General features: G+C 34.5%; 1 protein-coding gene across 1 annotated transcript in view; it reads right to left on the bottom strand.

Annotated features, from left to right (window-relative positions):
- Positions 1-1,159: 1,159 nt before the first annotated feature.
- Positions 1,160-18,083, bottom strand: part of HECTD2 (HECT domain E3 ubiquitin protein ligase 2) — a 45,397-nt gene continuing 28,473 nt past the window's right edge. The window contains exons 11-21 of the mRNA XM_081954009.1: positions 16,457-16,553; positions 15,386-15,493; positions 14,353-14,485; positions 13,319-13,407; positions 9,953-10,111; positions 5,954-6,028; positions 4,499-4,586; positions 4,230-4,336; positions 3,355-3,470; positions 3,128-3,271; positions 1,160-2,294 (exon numbers count right to left, since the gene is read on the bottom strand). Of these exons, the coding sequence (XP_081810135.1) occupies positions 2,174-2,294; positions 3,128-3,271; positions 3,355-3,470; positions 4,230-4,336; positions 4,499-4,586; positions 5,954-6,028; positions 9,953-10,111; positions 13,319-13,407; positions 14,353-14,485; positions 15,386-15,493; positions 16,457-16,553 (1,237 nt within the window). The 3' untranslated portion in view covers positions 1,160-2,173. The remainder of the gene's footprint in view (positions 2,295-3,127; positions 3,272-3,354; positions 3,471-4,229; positions 4,337-4,498; positions 4,587-5,953; positions 6,029-9,952; positions 10,112-13,318; positions 13,408-14,352; positions 14,486-15,385; positions 15,494-16,456; positions 16,554-18,083) is intronic.

Consider the following 18,083-nt stretch of genomic DNA (forward strand, 5'->3'; position numbering starts at 1 on the left):
TCTTCTTCCTCTAGAAAAAACATAGTCCAGTTGTCTTTTGAAAAAGCACCTTTGAGACAACCATGACCTGGATGATTGAGAATCTCCAGAGATATTTAATCTTCTTCTGAATAAAAACTTCTTTTGGAAAACTGTCTCTGTGTCTGTTTCCATTTTCAGTGTCATTTTAATACTGCAAAACTGCTGTGTCATTCAACCACTCTCTGAAACTCTTTAGGCTCCTTCCAGAGAATTTTGTCTTGGCTTTGGCTTCCCTTTTTTTCTTAACAATTTCCACAATGTGTTCTGACATCTAGATTGGTTACTTCTTTCCTGCTTTGGCACTCTAGGCCATAAACTCTGCCTACATATTCCTCTTACTATTTCCAGTTTTGGTATTGTATTCTCCAACCACAAGCAGCACATCTGGCCTGTTGAATTCAGTCTGAATTTAACCACTTGGTAATCTTCTCTTTTACTGCAGCAATGGTTGGAGGATTAGGATGTTGGATAATTGTCATATTAAAGAGGTTAGATATTATTTGAACATTGATTGCATTTTTGTCAAGTATGGTCTTTGCTACTAATAGATTCCCAAATCAATAGACATTAGCAGACACAACCATGCACAACAAAATAATCTTGAAACCATTATAAAACTGATAAGTTGCATAAAACAAAGTACTTGCAGAAAAAGGAATAATATTTTTTTCTCTCCGAATTACTGACTTGTACAAAGAGAAGCAGCAAAAGGAGTCATGGTGGTGCAGTGTTTATAAGGCAGTATTGCAGGCAAACACTGCTCACAGCCAGGAGTTCGATCCTGACCAGTTCAAGGTTGACTCAGCCTTTCATCTTTCTGTGATCAGTAAAATGAGGACTGAAGATTGTTGGGAGCAATATGCTGACACTAAACCACTGAGCCTGCAATACTGCATTCCAGCCACTGTGCCACCACATCTCCCAATCCAGCCTTCTATTTTCAGCAGTTGTCATCCAAATATATTCATGAAAAGAATATCTTGGGAGATAATGCTTGGCTCTAGTCTGTGATACTTGGAGGAGATCGTGGCAACAATTCTGGAAATGAATCTCAAGTCTTAAGAGCCATTTTGGCTATTAGCTATCACACTTGAATGTAAGAAATAAAATAAAAGCTAGAGCATTTACTATAGTTTGATTACATTCATTTTATATAAAAAGTTGCTTACTTTATTTTAAATCTTGTATAAAAGACAATATGATGTTAGTAATGTGAAGATGCATAACTTAAAAATATTAAAACTACTTTCTCATTGTGCCAAAGTGATTTGTTTTTAATCAAGTAACAAATCCAAATTTGTTATTATTAAACATTCAATCTTCCTGTTGAAATTGGAGTTACAAACACATAATAGCCAAATCTATTAATCTGGTATCATATACATGCAATTTAAAACTTACAGTTGATCCATTAAATCTAGATAAATTTAAGATGGTAAGATTAAGATAGCAGCCTTTGTATTCTTATACAATCAATTCTGTTCAGTTGTAAAAATCTTGAATATTTAACACTGGAAACCCTGTAAAAATAAATCTTTATCTGTAAATGGTATTATCAAAAACATATTGGCCCGTGAGCAATTATTTACACGATCTTAAATTAATAATTTATTCTGAAAAGGAAATCCAAAATAATATTTAATATATCATTAAAACATTGTTTGTTTCAATTTGTCTCAGATAAATAACAGTTACAATTTGTTATTAATTGAAAATAGGCTTAACTGATCATGAAGAATACAATTTCTATATTGCACTTCCTATATGCATATAGTGCATATGAGCTATATCAATTGTGAGCAATAATAATTTACTCTGAACCTCATCCCTGTAGTGCAAACAACTTGAGGTGATAGAGATTAATTCTTGATGGTTGTCTTTCTTATATTAGATGACTGTCTAGCATCATATATTTGATAATTCTGACAGGTTTCTATCAAATATTGCAAAGATTAAGACTTTTATACAAAATTTCTATAAGAAAGACTAAACATATTTCTATACAGAAAAAAGAATGCACTCCTTAAAAAACAACAACAGTTCACACAGTTCTAAGTAAGACTGTCACAGTATTGAGAGATTGAAACATAAGAAGCTTGAAAGGCACAGTAGAAAGCAGGTGCTACATCTGCTATGCTTTTTAAAAGTTGTCTTATTCTAAACCAAAGCCTTCTGCATTTGAAATCCCAATTGTCAACTTTTCCTTCAGTTCCTTTTTCGTCTTGTACGGAGGCAGGCAGAGCTGGTTGAAGCAAGTATGGGCAATAGGTAACCTAAAATAAGGAAAAGAAGATATGCATATTAAATAAGAAATAATGTAGATGACTATATTAAAACATGGCTCTGATCCAGCCTAGGACATGTGCAAATATGTATGCTGTACTGCAAATAAGATGGCTCTATTCATTTGAATTCAAAGTGATCCCCCCCATCACAACAAAGGAAGAATGCTCATAGAACAGAGAAGTAGAATTTCTTTACCAGCAATTGACAGCCCTGAAGTGTCTGATGTTTAGCATTCAGTATAATTTTACTTCAACCCTTCTGATACCGGGAAATAGCTAAATATTATGATGGATCCCCTAATCATGATCAATTGCAATGGGGAGCAAAGGACAAGATATGCATGATTTCATCGTGCAGTCCTGAGGCTTTTACACTTGCATCAGGCAACAGGATACCTGTACAAGCGTAATCATGACATTTATGGGGTAACCTGCCCATGTCAATGTTTTGGCATCATCACATTTGCTGAGATGGTGCTGACCCTGTTTTTGATTTAGTGGTGGAGAAAAAGGGGGTGGCTGTCTCTATCCACATTTGTGGAAAGAGGAGTAGGAAAGAGGAGCAGAATAGATTGGGTCCTGGCCCTTGAGCACTCTTTTTGCTCTCATTTACTTTTAGTGAATTACTGACAAACAGTTTTATAAATCTTTCATGGGGCCTGGGCCACTCAAAGAAGCAAAAATCTAATTTTAGATGTCCAGATAGACAGCAAGCAAGCAACACTTTCAATGACTCACTCACTGGCTTACATGCATTAATTTCATTCTCTAATGTCTGATTACAAGCCAGATTAATAACAGTATAAGCCAAAGTTTTTTACCAGTTTGTGGATGCTTCACTCTTTGAAATTTTAAAACTAAGGTCTCCCATTCCTCCTACGGGTACTCTGTCACTTCCTGTAGTAAAATGTAGGAGCTTTTTTTGAAGTTCAAGAGGAAATTCGAGTACTACTTCCCAGAAATTCCTGAATTTTATACAAAACAGTGTCAGTTCCAACTCAAAATCAGTTTCTATATTTTTTTATTAAAGAGTAAAGAAAAAAAATACCGGATAGTAAGATCAGTTTTCTGATAGCCATCATACTGTGTGTGTTTCTGGAGAGCATGCATATCCAACTCAGGACTTCCACATACCAGAATTTCAACTTCTTCAGGACGAAGCAGCTGCAAAATAAAATGGATTGTACAAACTGGTGAATATTTTTCCTTTGTAGTATTTGAGGTTTCTTAATCTTTCATTTCAGGAAATATTACAGGGAAAACAAGGAAAATATAGATAACACCAGCAAAAATCATTATTAAATTAAGGTTCAGGCTAAATATAAAATTTCATAACACTGGATTCAAATTCAGGTTATATGAATTAAGTAATTATTAATTAAACAGAGATACAATATTTCTCAAATTCAAAGTTGCTTATAATATTTCTTCAATGCAATCTTACCAGTAGCTTTAACTCCAGTATGCTAGATTTAAACTAATTTAGTTACACTCATTGCTAAAGACTTAAATACAATCTTGTTTCTTAGTTATATAAATATCTTATAATTATTAATCACCAATTTGTTTTCTTTTGGCAATTGTTCTGGTTAGAGCAAGAGTAAGTAACAACATCTACACTGAACAAAATCATACTTTACAAAATGACAAGCTTTTCATGTTTTCCCTGTGAGCATATATTTTTTACAGCAGTAATTTAACCAAGGTTTCCTAAGCTGAACATTCAACTACAAACTACCTTATACTAACTTCCCTGTCAGAACTTCAGAACCAGATTGTATGTACCTTTGGGGGGTGGGGTGTCCTTTGAAACTTCGAATGGACGCTAAGCAACCCGTCATAAGTCAAGGACTATATGTATGCATAGGTATTCTCCAAAATATATCACATTTTACCTTTCTGTTCAATATTTTTTATTCTTACCATCAATGCATAGGAAGCACAGACACTGTGAAATCCATAATAAAATGCAGCAAACTGTTTGTAGATGGATTTATTGAGAAGAAAGTCTACATAAAGCTGCACATACTCTGAAAAAGAAAATATTTTAGCCAATATTAATCACAGATGTTTACTGCAGTAGATCTGAAACACTAATATTCAGTATTTAAAATTAGTGTATTACTACCAGAATTAACTTTGAAAACTTTGAAAATTAATTCAAATGACTTTTATATTATATTATACTATACCTTTTCTATTTTCATTGGTAACTGGTATTTTATCACCACCAGGCTTTAAGTCATAACACTTTATGACACCAAATTCCTCTTGAAAAACCTGATAAGACAAGATATTCTAGTGAGATGCAGCGACAGACTAAGATTGGAATACCCCATTGGAAATTAAATCTGTTTATTATTATGGCCAACATTCTTTTTCCCCTCACAATGTTGCTGGGAGGTTAAAAGCAATCAGAGGACATCAAGCATAGTGTCTCTTGAGCCCCTTAAGAAAAAGTAGAATATAAATGTAATGCAGGTAGTCCTTGGTTTACAACAATTGAGCCCCCAAATTTCCATTGCTAATCAAGGCAGTTGTTAAGCAACTTTTGCCCCATTTTACAATCTTTCTTGCTATTGTTGTTATGTGAATCTCTGCAGTTGTTAACTTAACACATTAAGTGAATCTGGCTTCCCCATTGATTTTGCTTGTCAGAAGGTTAAAAGGGGATCACATAATCCCGTGACACTGGAACTATTATAAGTACATGCCATTATAAGTACATGCATGTTGCCAAACATCCAAATTTTGATCACATGATCACAGAGATAGTATAATGGTCATAAGTGTGAAAAACAGTCATAAGTCACTTTTTCAATGCCTTTGTAACTTCAAGTAGCCACTAATTGAATGGTTGTAAGGCAAGGACCACTTGTACCTACGTATAAAGAAAAAAATTGTTACTCAGAACTTCTGTCAGAATGTTAAGCCTTTCAGTCAGATCATATGAGATTTGGTAAATGTGTACCATTAATTCTAAGAGAAATTAAAACTCATTTACACACAAACAAGGTGTTCCTTGGCTGTAGCTACAATTATTTTTCAATTCTTCAAATGGTATTTGCAGTAACATTTATTTCATGGAAAAGTGTTCTGAGCTGTACATGGACATTGGACAGTAAGTAGAGGCTATAATGCCTTTGAAGAGCTTACTGAAAGATGGAATGATTAAAAACTGAATGCAGCCAACCAGACTAAAATAAAATCTGAAATTATTAAATAATTTTGACTGATGTACTGTCTAGCCTCCAGCTGCAATAAAGAAAGGATAAAAAGAAAGAAGCTAAAAAGTAAGATTAATAGCCAAAATATTCTAAATGATAGTAATAAATTGCTTGGGAAGATGGAAAAAAACAAAATTTGGATAATATAGAATTTTGGACAATGGGAGTATATTTTGAATGACGGTTTTCACTTCCATCTTTATTCTTAAATTAATTAAATGCTGCTGTTGTCAGAAATGATAGAGGAGTGTTTTCAAAAAAGATATCAATATAAATAATTGTATAATGGAGGGAACAATTTAATGGATCCCTGAATTTAGCAAGGGGGCTGGATTAGACAATTATATAATATATAATTATGTAGTTATAACTTGTTAGATTCCTTCCAACTCAAACATTCTGATTTTATTATTATTATACCTGGAAGGTTGAATAAAAGTCTTCTTCAACATTCCCTTCATAAGATAGCAGCTCATTTAATCCATGAGCTAACTCCTGTAAGAAAAGTTTTTGAAAATTAAAATACACAGAATGTCTTTCTTTCCTTCCTAGAAATGTTATGTTGGAGATCATCCGAGTAGCCACAAGCATTTCATATCAGATACCAAATGACACTCTTACTGCAGCAAATATGATTTACATCACTGCTTTTCCTTTTGAAACGGGTTAGTGAGGGCCACCCATTTTTTACTTTCTGGATCAATGTTTTTTAAAAAGAAAAAAAGGGAAAACTTACTCTATATTTAGTACTTCCTACACAACTAATGCTATATATAGAAATAAAATGACACCTGTTGTTTAATGGTATAAAAGACATCATCGCAGGATGTAAGCCATTCCAAGTAAAACTGCATAAAACATCTGCCAGTCTCTTCTTGCATAGGTCTTGGCAGATGGATAATAATGCCAAATCCAGTTCAAACATCTGGCTGATTATGTGATGAACCATAATGTATTAAATTTATATGCTGCTCAGCTCCCAGCAACTCAGGGAGGTTTTGAACATCAACCCATGCACAGTTTCCTTCATCATCATATAGGGATAATAATAAAAAAAACCCAATGAAAATACCTCTGTTCCAAATTACCTATTTGAATACATTTCCATTATGTTTTATTGTTTTTAAAAATTAACTCTCTATAAAGTCCTTATTTTAATAATAAATACTTCTTTGAGGATACAAGTTACATAGAGCTATAAGATCTGGGCTGCACAAATTCCTGATGACCATGAGACAGCAACAAAGAGATACAGAAAACTAAACTCTACTGCCATTATTGACCAGCAAAGTTTTTGCAGTCCAGACCTAGTTGCCCAAGTATTACAGCTTTCATAAAACATTAGAATAGGACTTCTCCCATGGAGCTTTAAAAAATGCAGCATTTTTATTAAAATCAAGAATAGTAATTAATTTATTTGACATATTTAAATGCTGCCAAATCCCAACAATTTTAAGAGTGCTAGGCCCGCGATGGCGAATCTACGGCATGCATGCCAGAGGTGGCACGCAGAGCCCTCTCTGTAGACATGCATGCCATCACCCCAGCTTAGCCACCGGGTCGTCAGGTTTGTGATGCGTGCTGGCCAATTGGTCATCGGGTTTCTGGTGCGCTGACATGCACTTTTTAGTTTGGGCACTCTGTCCCTAAAAGGTTCACCATCATTGTGCTAGGCTATAGATCAAGGCTGCTTTGGATCTAGACTGCCGTTTGATGAAAGTAAGAAACGAGTGTATTCTATATCTGATTGCTGCCATTTAGTGATTGTTCAGAGTTTTGCAGCACAGAATTGCTAGCTCTAAACATTAACAGCTCTCTGTAAATACAATAGTGGAATGGACCACCAACAATTCTTTCATTCCAAATCATCCTAATTGCACATTATGTGCTCAATGGCAAATATTTTTCTGAGGTGGATGATAAAGCCTCTTGGACCTCTCCAACATTACTAAATGTTTTTTCTGATACCTAATATACTGAAAGTAGATCTTAGGTATTTGTTCAGCTCCTGCAAAAACAAAAATGGTTAGGCTTGTTTTGTGACATTACATTAAGACAGGATTTGATGTTGAACCTACACATGTGCATGGCAATAAGAGTGGACTCTTTCATGGCCATATTTCTTTAAGGTTGTTTTTATATTGTTACTTATATGTGATCTGAAATTTAGAATAATGTGTTTTGACAATTTAGTAGGCAATTAAAATGACTACTGTATAATCCTAGAGGCACCAACTTTCTTGAGTTTATTCAGAGCCAGTGCAACATTCCTAAACTGATTACCAAAGGAGGCCCCCTAATCTGTAAAAGAGTGGAATCACGTATTTCCTATTCTTGAAGGTGTTCACAGTTCCTCTTCAGGAATTATGCTGAAAGGGGAAAAGCCCATGTTTTTATTATCCTGTTATAACATGTGGGTAGTTCAATTTCTGGCAAAACATCAGATGTTTACTTATATGTGTGAAAGAGCTATCATCAACTGAGCATCACAGAATCTTAAATTGCCTGACACTTCCTCAACATGAAAAAAGTTTAGAATTGTAACTTTTGGTGGTTCAGTTGCAAATATTAAATACTCGTAGTTATTTGAAGACATTTATAGATAAAATATGTCATGAGGGGTCCTTAATGCTTTCTGAGCTTTTTTGTAGACATTTGTAGACCATCATCAATGTTAGTGAGGAGTGTGGTTTGTTGTTAGTTCATATTCTGGTGACTTGCCTTGTGTTGGTGGGATGGTTTTAGAGATTCTTTGGTTGGGCTGTTTGCTGTTGGCTTCTTTGGCAGCTTCTTGATTGGGGATATTGTATACTTGTGGTCTGATGTTAACCTTGGAGTTAATCTACGTGATCTGGGTGCTGATTGCAGAGGTGCTTGGATCTTTTCATTCCTTTTAGGGCTGTGTATGGGTGATAGTCTCTTTTGCATAGTCTATAGATGTTGTTAATGTCTATGTGTCTACTGATGGCTGATTTGTCAGAGTGCCAGGCTTCTAGAAATCCCCTGGCATTTTTGGTCTTGGCTTGCTCTAGGATGGTCACATTTCCCCACTTGAAACTATAGTTAAGTCAGTTTATATGTTGTGAAATTAAAGAATTTCCATGATGTCTTCCAACTGCCAGTTGGTGTTCGTGGATGCATTCTGCCAGTCTTCTGCCTGTTTGTCCTATGTAGTGGCTGTTGCAGTCCTTACATTGTATGCTGTAGATGACTCCTGTTTTTTCTTCGGGATTGTTGGGGTTTTGGTCTGCTTAGGGTGTTTTGAAGGGCTTTAGTTGGTATGTGTGCTATGCTGATACCATGAAGTTATAGGAGTCTGTTGGTGGTTTCTGAGATATTCTTCATTCATTTTAGGATTTGCATTGGTTGTGCTGTATTGGGTTGAGTGATCAGGGACTTTTTGATAAAGTTGCATGGATATCCATTTTGTTGGATCCAGAAAGGGTAGCGAGTGGTTTTCTTCTTCTCTAGTAAACTGGATTCCTTAAAAAATGTTGCTGATGGTTCTGTAGGTATTCTCTAATTGGTCCTTTTTTAAAATTATGACAAAAGTGTCATCTACATATCTGCTCAATATTTTTGGTTGTATTTGTGGGAAGTGTTATGGCTTCTAGATGTTGCATGACAACTCCGCTATAAGTCCTAAAAGAGGCGATCCCAGGATGTCCCTTTAATTTGTTGATAAATATGTCCATCAAATTGGAAGTAGGTAGTTAGATAATGTAGTTGCATAATGAAACATCTGCAAGAAAACAAGTAAGCTCAGAGAGCACCAAGCACCTCTCGTGTCAACCTTGAGTTATATTCTCCTTTATAAATATGTGTCCGTTATGAACATTAGGGTAATTGTTCATGTGAATAGTATCTGAGTACAGTATGTCCTAAAACAGCAGTTACAAACTTGCATCACGCGCTGGCCATGTCCATGCCCGGTTTAGCGAAGGAAGGTGGGAAAATCGTGATATGTCATGTTATGCTGCTGTGATGCCTCAAGTTTGACACCCCTGTCCTAAAGTAACTTACAACTGAGTTTCTTTTTCAAAGATTGCACTTTGTGCTTATTTACAATAATGCTATATTTATTAAAATGAATAATTTTAATCATGCACCAGAAATAGAAATGGCTATTTGATTTAGAACTAAAAACTTTGCAGATATGGCTAACATATACAGCACGTATAACACCAACACACAAGTATAAACAAAGCAGAGGTAAAGCATTACCTGTTATCATTGATGTAAAATATATGCTATTTCTGGGTTTTATGGGGTAATAATAATAATATATGAATCTGCTAATGATAAACAGGAACTTTATAAAGTACAAATAATATTTTCTGCTCTATAAACACAATGCAATAAAACCACCAATACTGTATTGAAAAAAAGTTGACATTTCAAAATAACTCTTATACCTACCGGCATAACCCGACACAGGTCATCAATAGTAACATTACCAATTCCTACAGGTGTATTCAGGTCACATGGTGCAATGGGAGGACTAAGTAATTTTTTGTAACAGCACAGCGGAAATCGAATATCCAGTGTGATACTATTATAGACAGCTAGTCCCATAAGCTGATGATGAATGTTAAGTTTAAAATCATATTCTTATCTTAGGGCATACTATCAGTTTTACTAACATTATATGACTTAATACACATATTAAACAGGGGTGATAAAATTATTACATATTTAGAATATTGACACTGCATCTAAATGTAATCCAATTTCTACAACAAAATAATCCACCAACAAGCTTATTAATACACCATGGAATTCCATTCTGGCATAGGAATTCTTTTAAAAAAATAATCCCAGAAGGCAACAAGCCATTTCCAAATGTTGCCAAAAAATATCATAGATCCTGTATAAGCAAACAAGGTCTGTGTATAACATATCATCTGTATAAAATGCAGGAGTGTCAACTCAAGGCCTCCGGGCTGGATCCGGCCTGTAGGGTGCTTAGATCTGGCCTGCGGGGATGCCCTGGAAACAGCAAAGGACTGGCTCGCAGTGCCTCTGCCAGTGAAAACAGAGCTTGAGAGGGGCTGCATGTGGCCCTCCAGAGCTTTGTTTTCGCTGGCAGAGGGTTGCAGGAAGCTGTCACTGCCGAAAAAGGAGCTTGGGAGCCTGTTTTTGCTGGCAGAACATTTGGGCTGCCGCAGGTGCCCCCGACATTAGTGACGTTGAGCTAGCCACACCCACCTGGCCATGTCCACCCCAGCCCCCCCAAGATCAAACACAACCCTGATGCATCGCTCAATGAAATCGAGTTTGACACCCCTGGTATAACGTATCAAATACTTGCTGTAGAAAATTTGTTCATCTCATGGAAGCACTAGGGATATGTTCATAGCTGTGACAATATTCCCTGTGTATATTCTAATATACTGTTCCATAATAAACATTATGTAAAATTATTTAACTGTGAGTTTGTAAAATATAAAACTACCAACACATCATCTTGTAACCACCTTAAGATGGAAAAAGTGACATTTCTTTAAAAAAAAGTAATCTATTTGAAATGTTTTTCTTAATTGAAATTCCAGAGGAATAGTCATGTTCAGTACCAAAAAATAGTGATGTTAAGATAAACAAAATTACTGTATGATACATTTTTTTGTGATGAGCCACTTCATTAGATACTCTGACCAAAAAAGCTTATATTATACATAATAACCAACGCTGTATTTCAGATCCTGAAGATTCTTATTGAAATTGAAGTCAAATTTCATTCACTGAAAATGTAATAACTGCAAAATGGCTGAAAGCAGAGTAAATAACGCTTAAGATGTAAAGGAAATAAGGAAAATATAAATAAAGCTGAAAATGTACTCAGTGATTGATGGGCTGGTCATCTCCTGTTTGCACTATGGCAATGTGCTCCACGTGGGATTATCTTTGAAGAGCATTCAAAAGTTGTGGCACAGAATGCAATTGCGCAGACAATTTTAGGAGCCCCTAGGAATAGGAACACATCTAATTCAAGGTTTTGGTTCTTACCTCAAAAGCCTTTATGGCATGGGGTCAAGGCTACCTGAGGATCTGTCTCACCCCAATGAGTTGGCCTGGCCAACTTGCTCTGGCAGAAGGAGCATGCTATGGACGCAGTCAGGAAAGGAATTTTAGTTGGTGGGGTTTAGAAAAAGAGCCCTTTCTGCCGTGGTCCCCCCCCCCTCTGGAACACTCTGCTGCTTGAGGTAAGATATGCCCCACCCTCTTGCCTTCAGAAAATGCCTGAAAACCTAGATCTGATTGGCTTGGGGCCCACCCTGGAGGTGGTTAAGAGAAGATCCCACTTCCACTCTGTTTATGTATTGCTTCCTTTCTTATCCAGTTTTTTTGGTTAATGATTCGTATTTTTAATGTTTTAACATTCTAGTTGTTTTGTATTGTAGTTTTATGATGTGGCCGCCCAGAGTTGCTCGACAATGAGATTAGCAGCATAAATATTTAACAAATAGATATTTTTTTAAAAAAATTATCTTTTCAAGCAGCTGATACTATTCTTTAATTGATCAGTGGTTGGAAAATCAAGAGCTGTTTTAGGATGTTGACATACTCCAAATTAATTCTGTTAAAGATTATCTGCTTACATATACCATATGTGGATAGGCATTTTTATGGGAGAAAGAATTACTCATAATTAGAGTATTAACCAATAAAATATTATTTGTTAAGGCAGATATATAATATATGGGCCAGTTTGGCACAATGATTAGATTAGAAACAGGGAGACTGTGAGTTCTAGCTCCGCTTTAGGCACAAAGCCAGCTGCATGACTTTGAGCCAGTCACATTTCTCAGCCCACAAATAAAAAAGGCAATGGCAAAACCATTTCTGAAAATGCTACCAAGAAAACTGCAGGGACTTGTCCAGACAGTCCCTGGGAGCCAAGATTGACTCAAAGTGTGTAATCTATTGCACTTAAAAACTACTTTAAAAATACATTTTTGGCTATTATATTGACATTATAACCATGCACATTTAAATTTTTTTCAAAAAATTCCTCCTCAGTGTGGAGTTCAGTTCCCATCATGACAAGTCAATATGTGGCACTGAAGAGGGCGGCATCCTTTTTTTCTATGTGAAATAATATTTTTTTAAAATGGGATTTAAATATATGATCTTTATTTTTGCACTCTTAAATTAAGACATTTCAAGCAAAGATATAAATAAAGTCATTCATTTAATGACTTTTTGCAGCTGCAACAGAGATAGAAAAATAAGTTTGTGATCAATCCTCTCATTTACAACCTTCACAGGTCTGTAAAACAAAGAAAATTTGAAGTAAGATCATAAGCACAGTTGCAGATTCATTTAGTGATTGCTCTGCTTAATGACAGAGTTGCTGGTCCCAATTGTGGCTGCTAAATGAGGACTACCTAATATGTATTAGTTCTATAATAAAGTCCTGCAAACAACTTTTTGAAAGTATTTGGGTCTAGAATGTGGCCATCATGACTCAATACTGAATCCAGAACTCTTCTATTTGAACATATTAATTTGTGCCAATGACACAATCTTCCTTTATAAATAAGTTGTGACAGTAAACAGCAATTAATTATGTTGAAATAAATGATTATTTTTCATATTTGAACCATTCTGTCAAATATGAACATAATCTTTCTATCATAATTACTCTTCGTCTCCACTGTACATAAATCTATAAATATAGTCAAATGTATGCCATGAAAATAAAAATACATTAAAAATGTAAAGAATCTTATTATGGGGCATCAGCTGTGTATACAGCACCTTCTAGTGGACAGAAAAGGATACAGCTCCAACCAATCGGAATTCAGAGTAATTATCACAGTTCAAACTACTAAACCAATGACAGTAAGAATCTTTGTGGTATGTAAACATCCCTGTAGGAGAGAATAAATGTTTTTGTAATGAAATTATATTAATGTTCTCAAAAGATACTGTTAGCTATGTCTAAATTTTTCATTCTCATCTCTCAAAGATGTTCAAGTAATGGTTTTAAATAAATGTATACCTATATCATTACAGTAAGAATAATTTCTCTATTCATAAATTGCATTACTGGTTTTATTTCAAATACTGAAATACAACAAAACTGGAAGGTCAGCTGGAGAAAACAAAGCATAATCTAATTTCATTTTTATTTGAGAGCTTATATCAGTTTTGTAAAATAGTTAAAACAATTGAAATGTAACATTAATATTTAATAAAATACGATGTATACAGTATATTTCCTTAAATGTAAAGCATACCATGATAATCATAGGTATAGTAATAATTCTTTAAAGCATTCCAAAGAAGCATTACCCACTAATACTATTTCATACTTTAGATACCCTCTCCTGAATTTCTTAATTTCCTTTAGCTTCCCTATTAATTGAGGAGAAATTTTCAATTAGTTCTCTACCCAGAAAGAGAATCTGATATCCTTTGTGTGATACTAAAAGGCTCCGCTATTGGAAGAATACAGGTTAAGCCTATCACAAATGATCCAAGTATGCAACAAACTGACAAGCAATTAGGTGACCTAAAAACAGGGGTGAAATTCAGCAGGTTCTGACAGGTTTTGGAGAACTGGTAGCGGAAATTCTGAGTAGTTTGGAGAACTGGCAAATACCACATCTGGCTGGCCCCCGAGTGGGGAGGGAATGGGGATTTTGCAGTATCCTTCCTCTGCCACGCTCACCAAGCCACACCCACAGAACTGGTAGTAAAAAAAAAATCACCACTGCCTAAAGGTCTTTGTTTAAAACTTCGTCACAAACAAACAAGTTTGGATTCATTTTTATCTTATTTGGTTAAACACTAAGTAGAACTTAAAAACTCACCATAGTCTGGCTGAAAAATTTGCCTAATTAAAAGAAGAAACCATTCTTTTGTTAGGCCACCCATGTCAAGACCAGCTTCTCCTACAAATGTAACTTTTAATTTCTTTTTTAAATCTGCTCGCTTCCTTGTGAGCTATTGAAAACAAAATGGTGAACAGTTAAAAACTATTGTCTTATAAAATGAAATAAGATAATAACACTATTTGAACATTTGGAGAACAGGGAATATAAACACAACATTTATAATATAAACTAACACTCAAATGTAAAGACAAGCAAATTTTTCACTTAGAAGATTCAGCTATTAGGGATGTCATTAACCTTTCTATACAATTTCTATTTCTATTAGTAGAAATAAGAGTTTTATTTAATTCAGCACAGCTCATATACCACCTCTTTTACATATATTATAAAAATATGCAGAGAAATTGGAATAGATGTTTAATAGATTGAAAATAACCTTATAAAGAGAAAAATGGAATAGGGCATGTTCAACTTTGAGAAAGATAGCATGGGTATATTTGCGCTCATCAAGTACTTGAACAAGTATCATGCAAAAAAAAAAGCTTGTTCTCCATTATTTTGTCTATGTGACATAATATAATTGGAAGGCAGATTTTAGTTAAACTTTAAGATAAAAATCCTAAAAATCTTTAAATCCTAATCCGATTGAAAGAAAGTGGAACAGGTCCCAGGGAAGGTAATGATTTTTCCTTCCCTGGATCTGGTCACGCAGAGGCCAGACAGCCATTTCCTGAGGGTACTTTAATTTGGAACTCTGCATTTGGCATAGAGTTAACTGGACATTATGTCCTGAAGAGGTCCTGAAGTGCCCTTTGGATTCTATGACACTGTGATTTACATGGTCTCTTCTCCATCATTTATTTTCTGACCTCAGCATAACTGACCAATTCATCTGAACTAGGATCTATGGAGAAATCAAAATGATTTATGACTTGGATATGGCAAGGATATCAATCTGAACCCATCAGACTTTTCTTTCAACAGATTTTACAGAAACCATTTTGCATACCTCATCCAATGAATCACTAACTAGGTGCATTCTTCTCACTTTCACATTTAGGAATAGCATATTCATATCAGGTCTCTGCCTGCGAGATACTTTATCAACAAGGCTTTGCTGCTCCAAATCCAAAGAGGTTGTGGAAGGAAAAAATAATAATGGTTATATACAGTCCTCTATGAATTATGAAAGATACTATGATACTGTAAACTCATTTTTGCAACCTAAATATCTAATATGATGCCAATTATACATGTTTCTACCTGACCTTAAATATGGATTGCTAATACTCTATCAAATCTACATAGTTAACAATCATATAGAAAAGGTATATCAAATGCAATGTTAAGTTAAGCAATAGGTTTTGATTGGAATAATTTTTGCTATAGAAACATAAATATTACCAAATAACTATAAATGTATGCATTCAGTGACATAGGCATCTTTCTTCTGTGGACAGTTTTGACAGCAGTTATAATACTGATACAGAAATTAAAAATATGCTCCACACTTAGCTTACAGAATTTGCTAGCAATTAACTCCTCCTTACAATCCTTACGCACACCTATCTTATAATACACTGTAGGAAAGAGGGACACTGAAGTGAAGAATAGTTACATCTAGCTGTACATGTAAAAGTACAATTCTAGTACCTGTAAAGTCATTCCACCCTGACATTTAAAAAGAACATAATCCTTTACAGTTTGTTCCATAATTATTTTAAATAAACATCTTCCCTCTTTGATATTACAAGTGTTTCATCATACTTGTTGGCTTTAGTAGGAATTAGGTCAGCAAATAAGCAGCAGATATTATTTCAAATTACAAGCTACCTGGAAGAGTTCCCATCCCTCTATTCAGAGAGTAAACTGTCCCTAATACATTTTTGTAGATAATAATTTATTAAATATATCTGTTGCCCAACTCCTAGCAATTCTGCAGTTAACTTAAAGCATAACTTAAACTGTATCTATCAGAAATCTAAATATAGTTAAAAAAGAAGAGATTGAATACAAAATATCTAAAATGACATTATTTCAATTTTAATACACAATTGATTTAATAAATAAGAATGCTTACCCGTGCAATATTTATCATTTGTTGTTCTGAATCTTTTTGAATTATAATTTTTTTTGCTGCTATAGACATTATGAATGGATATTGACAGAAGGAAAACCTAAATGACAAAATATTACATGCATGTGTATATATTTATACTGAAAGAAACTAATGGAAGTAATATATAAAGACAATAACCTGAATTATTGTAGGTAAATATAGGTAATCCTTGACTTACGATCATAATTGCTAATTGATTCTGTTGCTAAGCGAGACAGTTAAGTGAGTATTGCCCCATTTTATGACCTTTATTGCCACAGCTGTTAATTGAATTACTGCAGTTGTTAGTAGCACAGTTGTTAAGTGAATCTGGCTTGCCCATTGACTTTGCATGTCAGAAGGTCACAAAAGGTGATCACATGACCCCAGTACACTGCAACTATCATAAATATGCATTAGCTGCCAAACATATGAATTTTGATCACATGACCATAGGGATGCTGCAATGGTCGTGTGAAAAACAGTCATAAGTCACTTTTTTCAGTGCCACTGTAATTTCTAATGGTTACTAAATGAACTGTTGTTAAGTTGAGGATTACCTGTGTTAAAAAAGCAACTTACAAAAGAAGTTAACTTCTTAGCAATTCATAACATGTTTAGCTAATTCAAGGAACACAGATTTCCAGTGCTATATTTACTGAGTAATGTAGTCTTCCATTTCATTTTCATAGGAAATCTTGTTATCGCTGTTGCTATTCCTCTACAGCTTATTTCTCTGTCTGTTTTGTCTCGGTTTATCTTCATTTGCACTTTGGAAACTTGAAATAACACTAGTCAGAGGCAACTTACTTGTATCCTATTGAAAAACCACTGAAAACGTGTTAGAAGCCATGAAGAAAAAAATGGATATCTGGGGAATCTCTCTATATGTTTACCTATGAGCCAAAGAAACACTTAATAATTATGAAAGAGATCCTGGCAATCTTTGTCCTCCTCCTCTTAGAGAACATAACTGTGCAAATTATACAAAAAATAAAATCTCCCTTAAATGAATATTGATATTCTGGAGATAAAAAAGAATTATTAAACCAGCTTTTCTCCAGCATAGTACCTTCTATGTGTATCGGACTGATGTTTCAGAATTATGGTCATTGAAAAATATAAATGATGTAGTCCAGCACATGTTAAGCGAATTAGATAGAGAAAATCTAGAGCCTAAAGAATAACTTGATATGACTAATAAAGAGCACTGAAGGGGCTACTGATAGAACACCATATAGAGAATAAGTCAGCCTTAAGGGTATTACAGGCAGCTATAACTGCTATAAATGACATACAAAAATGATCCTGGATATTTGATCTTCAACTAACCTCTACTCAAAAATTGAAATACTTTTTACATTCCACACAGCACTGTAAAGTTTTAAGAACTTTACATTATTGTTAACATTTAATTCTCTCCTTTCAATGTTTAGAGAACTACACACAAAAAGAGGACAATTTGAAATGTCAAGAAAGTCTATATTGCTTTTACACCAGGTTTCTTGGAAAGTTGTTTTGAAAAATATCCTTTATCATTTGTATTTCAAAATTGTTCAGATTGTGCCAAATACTAAGAATAAAATGATTCTGAATACTGAAAAAAACA

This window comes from Natrix helvetica (assembly GCF_964273705.1).
Source record: "Natrix helvetica genome assembly, chromosome: 5".
In the NCBI taxonomy this organism is placed as follows: domain Eukaryota; kingdom Metazoa; phylum Chordata; class Lepidosauria; order Squamata; family Natricidae; genus Natrix; species Natrix helvetica.